Source organism: Musa acuminata, chromosome BXJ2-9 (genome assembly GCF_036884655.1).
Source record: "Musa acuminata AAA Group cultivar baxijiao chromosome BXJ2-9, Cavendish_Baxijiao_AAA, whole genome shotgun sequence".
In the NCBI taxonomy this organism is placed as follows: Eukaryota; Viridiplantae; Streptophyta; class Magnoliopsida; order Zingiberales; family Musaceae; genus Musa; species Musa acuminata.
In genome coordinates, this window is record NC_088346.1 from 49769046 (window position 1) to 49777929 (window position 8884).

General features: G+C 44.4%; 2 protein-coding genes across 4 annotated transcripts; both read right to left on the reverse strand.

Moving 5' to 3' along the window:
• Window positions 1–357: 357 nt before the first annotated feature.
• Window positions 358–1338, reverse strand: LOC103999573 (putative germin-like protein 2-1). Its single transcript, XM_065127310.1, has 2 exons — window positions 1170–1338; window positions 358–1074 (listed from the first exon to the last, which is right to left on the reverse strand). The coding sequence occupies exons 1-2, from the start codon at window positions 1282–1284 to the stop codon at window positions 485–487; spliced, it is 705 nt and encodes a 234-aa protein (XP_064983382.1). The 5' UTR covers window positions 1285–1338; the 3' UTR covers window positions 358–484.
• Window positions 1339–7393: 6055 nt separating this feature from the next.
• On the reverse strand, window positions 7394–8476 carry LOC135581204 (putative germin-like protein 2-1). 3 transcript variants are annotated; one of them, XM_065123498.1, is made up of 2 exons: window positions 8240–8476; window positions 7394–8152 (listed from the first exon to the last, which is right to left on the reverse strand). In XM_065123498.1, exons 1-2 carry the CDS (start codon window positions 8352–8354, stop codon window positions 7587–7589), a joined length of 681 nt encoding a protein of 226 aa, XP_064979570.1. In that variant the 5' UTR covers window positions 8355–8476; the 3' UTR covers window positions 7394–7586. The 3 variants fall into 3 exon arrangements, with proteins under 3 accessions (XP_064979570.1, XP_018674080.2, XP_018674079.2); XM_018818535.2 differs by having other exon boundaries at window positions 8234–8418; XM_018818534.2 differs by having other exon boundaries at window positions 8231–8417.
• Window positions 8477–8884: the final 408 nt, after the last annotated feature.

Genomic DNA, 8884 nt, shown 5'->3' on the forward strand with positions numbered 1-8884 from the left:
TGTGCCGGTTATAATTCTCGGGAGACTGCTGATCACATGTTCTTGCAATGCCAAGGTGCAAACAAGGGTATGGTGCTGCAAGGTTCTGAAACCTTATCCCCCTGAAGGCAGGCGGCCAACCTTGTTCTTCTGTGCAGACATGAGTTTCGTGTGTTCCGAGAAGGACATTCCACTTGGATAGATTGACGCATAAGCTCAGGTTCTTCTAAATGGAATTTTATATTAAAAGATAGATATATTGCAAAGTCACGTGATTCGATATTATTTATTTATATTCACGAGCAGAATATCTTTTTTTATTAATTTAAAATCAATATATTTCCTTTTCCGAAAGAAAACAAAGCATGCGTAGGAAGATTCACTAATACCACAAGCTTTATTTTTATTATAGAATAAACCATGCACGAGGTAAACCTCATGACGTCATTAATGTATTATAGAATATATTCTTGAGCGATGTCCAACCACAGCATCTAAGAGTATCTTAATTGGCTTGTACTAAGCGTTGTCCATATTCTTGAGCGATGTCCAACCACTGCTGCTGCTGAAGCCAGCCCACGGTCGTCTTGCTAAGCTGCACGGCCTGGGCAAGAATGTAATCAGGGATGGGCGGCTTCGATCCGAACAGTGCGTTGGCGGTGGTGACGAGACCCGGGCTCTGGCTGCCAAAGGTAGCGAACGCCACCGCATCGGTGTCCCCGATGTTGAACTGGAAGTGTATGAGTCCCCTGGGGAACACAAACGCGTCGCCCTTCTTCAGCTTCTTAGCGAAGAGAAGGTTGCCGTTTTCCGTGTTGGAGGTGACGAAGCCGGCGTAGAGCGTTCCTTCCGCCACGTGCAGTATCTCCGACGATCGTGGATGCGAGTGAGGAGGGTTGAGACCGAAGGGCGCGTAGTCGATGCGAGACATGGCGACGCCAAGGGAGTTGAGGCCTGGGAGTCGTTCCACGTTGACGAGAGTGATGTTTGCGCCCAGCTCGTTGGCGGTGCTCGCGGGCTTGTCTAAGCCGGTGAAGTAGAAGTCATCTGCCGTGACATCCTTAGCTTTCTTGCAGGCGAATCCGTTCACAAACACTGCAGCATGCACGATGAACAGGCTTTAGCAACTCGAGCAAGCACACACACGCACGAGGACCTAGCTAGCTAGCTACGAGGATAACGATGCCTACCGTTGGAGTCGTAGTCAGCAACGCAAAAGTCTTGGAGAGGACTCGGATCAAATGCCAATGCATGAGAGGAAGCCAGGGCAAGAAGAGCAGCGATGAGGGTGATCCTAGCAGCCATCTGCACTCTCTTCGAACAAGCAAGATGAAATGATGCAAGTTTCTTTGTGACTGGCCTCAGGAATCGAGATGTATATATAGAAGGCCCCGAGGTAGTGTTCAATTGTGAACCGGTCGATAGAGTATGTATTCTACACGGCAGTGTGCTGACTAATTCAGCTGATGACGACCTCGACTGCCAATGACAACTCCCTCAGTTCCAACCTAGATCTACCACTAACCTCAGGTTCATGAAAGTTTTGGTTGGATAATATGTCATTTTGGTGCATCCAACATCGACCCTTCTGCCCCATCAGTATCACGTTCTTGACATCTTTTTATATTGGTTGCAATGACCAGTTAGTAGCCAATGAAATTTTATCAGCCAATGCTTCTACGCTACCAAACTTTAGTATGTAATCGTGGAATCATAACTGAGGATACGAGGAAGAAGTTGAGAGCAATTTGTCTTGCTTCATTTTATGCGCTAAACTCAACTGCGGCAGCCGAATGCCTGGACTCCTTGTTCACTTGTCGACCAAGGAACTTTGAATACTGAAACTTCTTCAACGTATGCTACTGCATGGAAATTTTAGTTCCTTCTGTCATTAAAGAGACAAAACAAGAAAGCTTAAATGATTGAAACGCGAAAACGATCGGATATCATATTCTAATTTGAGCCCTTTCTTTCTTGTGCGTAAACGTCAAGTAATTTAAGTAAACGAAAACCATCTGATATCGTATTCTAATTTGATAGGATTGTTGCTTTTATCCTCCATCTAAATGATTTTTAGAAGTGTTGCAGTTGCCAAGGTACCAGAAGAAAAGAGAACGAAATTGGAGGATAAAAGCCAGAAATATATTTTGTTAGGTTATCCAGAGAATTCTAGTGGTTACAAACTCTACAATCCTATCACAAATAAAGTTGTGATGTCAAGAGATGTTGAGTTTGATAAACAACAGATTTGGAACTGGAAAAGTGATGAGCAGCATAAGAAAGCTGTAGCTTTAGAAGAAGATGATATAATACAAGCAAGCACCGAAGTGGCTGTGCCGGAATTATCACCTAGATCAGCTAGGTTACATGATTCAAGAAGTCCAATTATAAGAAGGACAAGACCGATTCAGGACCTATATGATGTGACTCGAATGATTGATACTAACAATGATGAACTTTCTTTATTTTGTCTTTTTGCAAGATATGATCCATTAACCTTTGAAGAAGCTTATAGAGATGAAAAATGGCGACAAGATATGAATGAAGAAATTCATGCCATTAACAAAAATAATACATGGGTGCTTACTACACTTCCAGAAGACCATCAAGCTATCGGTGTTAAGTGGATCTTCAAAACAAAAAGAAATGCAAAAGGAGAGATGGAGAAATACAAGACCAGACTGATTGCAAAGGGATATAAACAACAATATGGGATTGACTATGAAGAAATATTTGCGCCAGTTGCTCGATTGGAGACAATAAGATTACTTATCTCTCTAGCAACTCAAATGAAATGGAAGATTTTACAAATGGATGTCAAATCAGTATTTCTTAATGGAGTTCTTGAAGAAGTATATATTCAACAACTTCGAAGAAAAACTTGGCATGCTAGATGGAACAAGTTTAAGGGGGGAGAATGTTGGAATTAAACTTGTTCAAGAGGCATAAAAATGTTCATTGCATCAAGTGGAAGAATCATTACATCAAGAAGAAAAAATGGATTAAAAGTCTATAGAAGGATAAGTCAAATTGGTTATTGATTCTTGAAAGGGTTTCTTGAAAGAGAATGATTCATCTTGAATACAATTAATATAATATATTTTTGGGGACTATATAAACCCTTGGGTCATGAGGGTAAGAGAGTTTTTTTGAAATTGTAAAAGTATTTTTCTTAAGAGAAATATAGAAGATTGAAAGCTTGTCATACTCTTCCTCTATTTGATATCTCTATCCTATTTTCCTATCAACATCAACAATATCGTATTCTAATTTGATAGGTCCGAGCGAGCCATTGGTTGGCAAGGACTTAGCCCTTTCTTTCGTTCTTCCGCTCAGGTGCAAGATGTTTAGCGAATGCCCATTAATTTTCTTGGTTTTCGGATACCTATATATGCTCTTCCTTGCTGTATCCGTCAATCAACGTGAAGAGTGTTAGTGTAAACACCTTTTTTTAGTATAAACACCCTTTTTTCTTAGCCGTGACCCGGGAGGTCGTCTCGGCTCGTTCGGGGGTCCGAATGGCGGGGATCTCCCTGGGGCGGTGCTCGTCTCCTCCGGGGTGGTCGGGTGCGGCCTCGGACTCGGGGCGATGCGGCGACTCTTCCCGAGCGGGGATTGCCGGCACGTCCCGGTCGGGAGACCTCGGCTTGATTCCCGCGCGATGGTCGGGTGCGGTCTCGGACTCAGGGCGATGCGGCGACTCTTCCCGAACGGGGATTGCCGGCTCGTCCCGGACGGGAGACCTCGGCTCGATACCTGCACAATGGTCGGGTTCGCTCGACCCGACCCCTCCGACGATCAAGTTAGAGAGATGCGATGGTGGTTGTTCGGGGATTTTAGCTGTTACCTCTCCCTTCTGGCTTGGGGACGTTTATAGGGGAACTCGGCATCCTCGGCTGCGCCATCCCGTCGGTCGGGGCCGTATCTCTGATGGCATCCGACATCGCTGAGGACGTTGCGTATGGGAACGGGGGATCGCAGGGTATGGGCGAGCTTCAACCGCTACCCACTTCTGTCTCGTCCTACTGTGCTGGGTCAACGGAAGGGGCTGCGGGCTCCGTGAGGCTAACGTCCGGACGCAGACTGTCGCCCTCGTTGCTCCTCCTGGGGCGCCGCGCCTGTCCACGTGCGGGGGAAGTCGCCGGGGGTGGGGTTTACCATTTTTTGCCATATCAAAGAGTATAAGATGAAACGTTCTAAACACAAAGATAAGAAGGCAATACAACAGATGAGACGTTGACGGTGGAATATTCAAAGAAGTATTCAATTCAGTACGTTCGATCATTTCCAAACGTGACTGTGATGCAATGAACCTATCCAGGTTTTGAGAAAGACATGAGACCGTCACCAGGCATTAACTAGGGGATTTAGGCATCGGTACTTGGCATGTTTTATTATTATTATCGCTTGAATCGCATCGAAATCTAGACTGACCTCTCATCTTGTCAAATCACAACAACAAGTAAAACAACGACTATGAACGATCGCTGATATGCCATTTACTCACATAGAGCCATTGACCATGTTGCACTGGATCACCCACTTACCTAGTGATCATCTCCGGGAAACTTCTCAGCCTTTCACCAAGCTCTCATCGAGACATAGAAGAAAGTAATACTTTGATGCGGATGCAGATGATCGTATGCGACGTTCAAGCTCTTCCAGCTCAGTTCTTTATCTGATCGTTTGATAAACGTTATACACTTTCAACGCCGATCTAATCCCTAATAAACAAAAAGAACTCTCTGTATTAGATCTCGGTTAAACAGTTGCACAAGGCATATAAGTCAACGATTGAGCTGACTGTAAATTTCTTTCGGTTGTCAAAATTACTACGATACGACGTGCATGAACCATCTCCACCTCCTCTTCCTCTTCTCACTCTATAATCTCTCAATCTCCCCAAAGGCTTCCTCCTCCTCTTAACGCCATCTCCTACTCTACCTCTAACCCCCTCCTCCCACTCTATCTCCACCACCACCGTCTTGTTCTCTCACTTTGTCTAAAAATTAAAAAAAATATATATATATATATATATATATATATATATTAATTTTAAATTAGTTTCATTTTGAGTGTTACTAGGTCAAATATTAGTTCTTTTTTTCTTTATGAAAACGAAAAAAAAGGAGAGAAATATGTATTCACTTGTAGTTGGTAGGTTGGACTGAATCTTTACCTCAATTTTGTCTTATGTTGGAGTCCGGCTAGTGCCTACTAATTAAGTTCTCGGCCGTCATCCCGGATGGCTGTCGACGACGATATTTTGACAAGGGTACTCTAATTATTAGGTGATGAGAGCCAGGACGTACAGACTGAGGCTTTCAGAATTCTCAGGTGACTGCTGACCACCCTTTTGATTTTGCCGCGTGGCCAAGTTGCCAAGAAATTTCTCTTGGCCAATCATGCATGGTTCAGAAACCTGGACCTGCACGGTTCTAACCTTTTATGTATGCACGAGTTCCTTGTGCTCTAACATTCCTCATTCGCCAAGTACACACACAAAGAAGTAGCTAGCTACGAGGATAACCATGCCTACCATTGGAGTCGCAGTCATCAACACAAAAGTATTGGAGAGGACTCGGAACAGATGCCGACGCATGAGAGGAAGCCAGGGCAAGAAGAGCAGTTACGAGGATGATCCTAGCAGCAGCCATCTGCACTCTCTTTCGAGAGCTGTCGTAAATTAAGATAAGAACAAGCAATATGATTTGAGAATGGCCAGCGTCAGCAGGGGGGACGTATACATAGAAGGCTATTTGGTGAATTAGTCGATAGTGCATGTATTCTTCACGTTAAGATGCTGACCAGTTAAGTCGATAATGACTGATGGCAAGCTGCGATAGTGAATCCGCCTTCACCACTAAATGTTAAGATCATTTAGTTGAAGCCTGTCGGGCTTCTGCTTGTCGGACGGCACCTCTTCCTTGTTCAAATATTATTTTCAATAAATACTGTGTAGAGAGTAAATAACCCTTTAATTTTTTATCGGTTAGAGAGAGAGAGAGAGAGGGAAACATTCACACATTCTAAATATTATTAGTGATTATAATCAGTAGATAATAGTGACAGATGATATATTAGACTGCCGAATTTTATGGGGCATAAACAAGGCGTTCGTGAACCCCCCCATCTTTTACCACATTAAGCATGATAAATCATGGTATCGTTGAATATGACGATGCAAGAATCAGGACGCATAGACACATGCAGTAGTAGTTGGCATGTTTCTTTGGTCGTATACATTGCAAGCTCATCATCTCATCCAAGTGCAACAAAAGTAAAACGACGACTTTGACCGATTCCTTACGTGGCACTTATAGCGGTGCTCCGTTTCTCACAAACGGCCAGCCATTGACCATTCAAGACCAATATATGATTGGGCTCGAATGAGAAGGATGATCCTTGGATGACTAACGTCACCTATCATCGATCGATCGGTGGCTCTCGTGGAAATGTTCCGTGCTCACGAAGACTCAAACACGAGTCTCTCATCTTAGATCACATCTCCGTGGAGCTAATGGGCACTGCTGGTTAGGAGGTGGCCGCGCCACACAAGTCAATGCAAGTAAGTAGTGGGATTGGATTAGGATGATCATAGTTCTGCGTCTACCCTCTCTACAAACGGTTGTAATAGAACAAACGTACGTGGAAGAAGAACTGATGGAGTTTATGGGGGTGTCGTAGAACAATGATGTGTTTTCCAAAGAGAGTATGCGTCAATGTTGATGATATGTTGTTGTATATTTCAAATTGGACTTGTGATTCTTGGAAATATGTTGAATACGAGGGGGGTTAATTGAACGCATAGGTAGGTGAGAGGTGGATGAAATGCAGCGCATGATATTGTGATATTTTGGATGGATGAAAACGTTGAAGTGAAGGAACATAAAAAAAAAAAAAAAATCATCATCTTCCTCGTCTCCTCTTCAACCCCAATCCTATGATTAATTTTGGTGACTCGGAAGAAACAGTTCAAGTTTCGATTGGTAACATGGAAGTATCATCATTTAGACGATAAAGAAAGAAAACTAAATTTTTTAGTTTATGAAGACGAGATCGTGTTTGTTCAACCTGATTCCCGATGAGATTTAGCCGAGAATATAGCTAAGCATATATCCTCAGAAGAAGAAGACATGAGTTTGCTACCAAACATGAGTGAGTCACTTTGGACACACTTGCGGGCATGCAAGCAATGTTGTTTATCTAAAAATCTGGCTTCCATAGAAAAATCATTAATCTCGTGCAACTCCACATCAGATATGACAGGCGATACTAGTGTATGCAATGCAACGATGTCATGCTGTTTATCCAAAATTCTAGCCAGTAATGCGTTGCTCTTTCATAGATACATCATTAGTGGTGTGCAACTCCACATCAGATACGAAAGGCAATACTACTGCTAGCTCGAAGATGCAGGCAGTCTCTCCTTCCTTCCTTCTAAAGGAGACTTGTTTATTCATAACATAAATCACACATGACGTACTTGGAGTAATTACAATCATTTATTATGCAAGCATATATATATATATATATATACATACTCGACTCGACCATACGTGAGTATTTTGTTGGCCTGTATGCATCTTAAGAAGCGGTACCACACCCTAAGCTTCTTGAGCGATGTCCACCCACTGCTGCTTCTGAAGCCAGTCCACGGTGGTCTTGTCAAGTTGGACGGCCTGGGCAAGAATGTAATCGGGGATGGACGGGTGCGATCCGAACAGTGCGTTGGCTACGGTGACGAGGCCAGGGCTCTGGCTGCCAAAAGAAGCGAACGCCACCGCGTCGGTGTCCCCGACATTGAACTGGAAGTGGATGAGGCCCTGTGGGAACACGAACGCGTCGCCCTTCTTCAGCTTCTTAGCGAAGAGAAGGTTGCCCTGTTCGTTGTTGGACGTGACGAAGCCTGCGTAGAGCGTCCCTTCCGCCACATGCAGTATCTCCGACGAGTGTGGGTGCGAGTGAGGAGGGTTGAGACCGAAGGGCGCGTAGTCGATGCGAGACATGGCGACGCCAAGGGTGTTGAGGCCCGGGAGTCGGGCCGCGTTGACGAGAGTGATGTTTGCGCCGAGCCGGTTGGCGGTGCTTGCGGTCTGGTCTAAGCCGGTGAAGTAGAAGTCATCCGCCGTGGCATCCTTAGGATTCTTGCAGGCGAATCCGTTCACAAACACTGCAGCATGCATGACGAACAAGCTTTAGCAACTTGAGCAAGTACATACACAAAGACCTAGCGAGCTACGAGGACAACCACGCCGACCATTGGAGTCGTAGTCGGCAACGCAAAAGTCTTGGAGAGGACTCGGATCAGATGCCCATGCAAGCGAGGAAACCAGGGCAAGAAGAGCAGTAATGAGGATGATCCTAGCAGCCATCTATCTGCCCACAACTGTCGTAAAAGATTAATGAAGGAGTAAGATGAGTTTGAGAATGGCTAGCTAGAGGAGCGGGGATGCATATATATAGAAGGCTACCACCACGAACACTTGGGTTTGGTTAACCAGTTGACGGTGTATGTATTCCCCACGTTATGATATGATGCCGACTAGTTTTGTTGATAAAGACTGATGGCAAGCTGGCAAGATTGAATCAGCTTTCACCACTAAATAATGCTAAAAAGGAAACCATCAAAAATCATTTTCGAAGCATCCACGAGAAGGGAGTATGCATGGATGGGATCCTGCCATCGTAAGTTGGTTTGTGAATTTGGCGTTTTTTCTTATCAGGACAAGAAGCTGCGAGCAATCTGTGTTGCTTATCCTCTGCACCAGACTCTATCTACTTCACCAGCTTGGTAGCCTTATTAAGCTCTGACTCCCTTGTTTGCTCGACTTTCTTCGTTCCACGTCGCATGCTTCTGCGTGGAAGTGCATGCATTCTTCACGTTAAGATCCTCTCTCTTTCT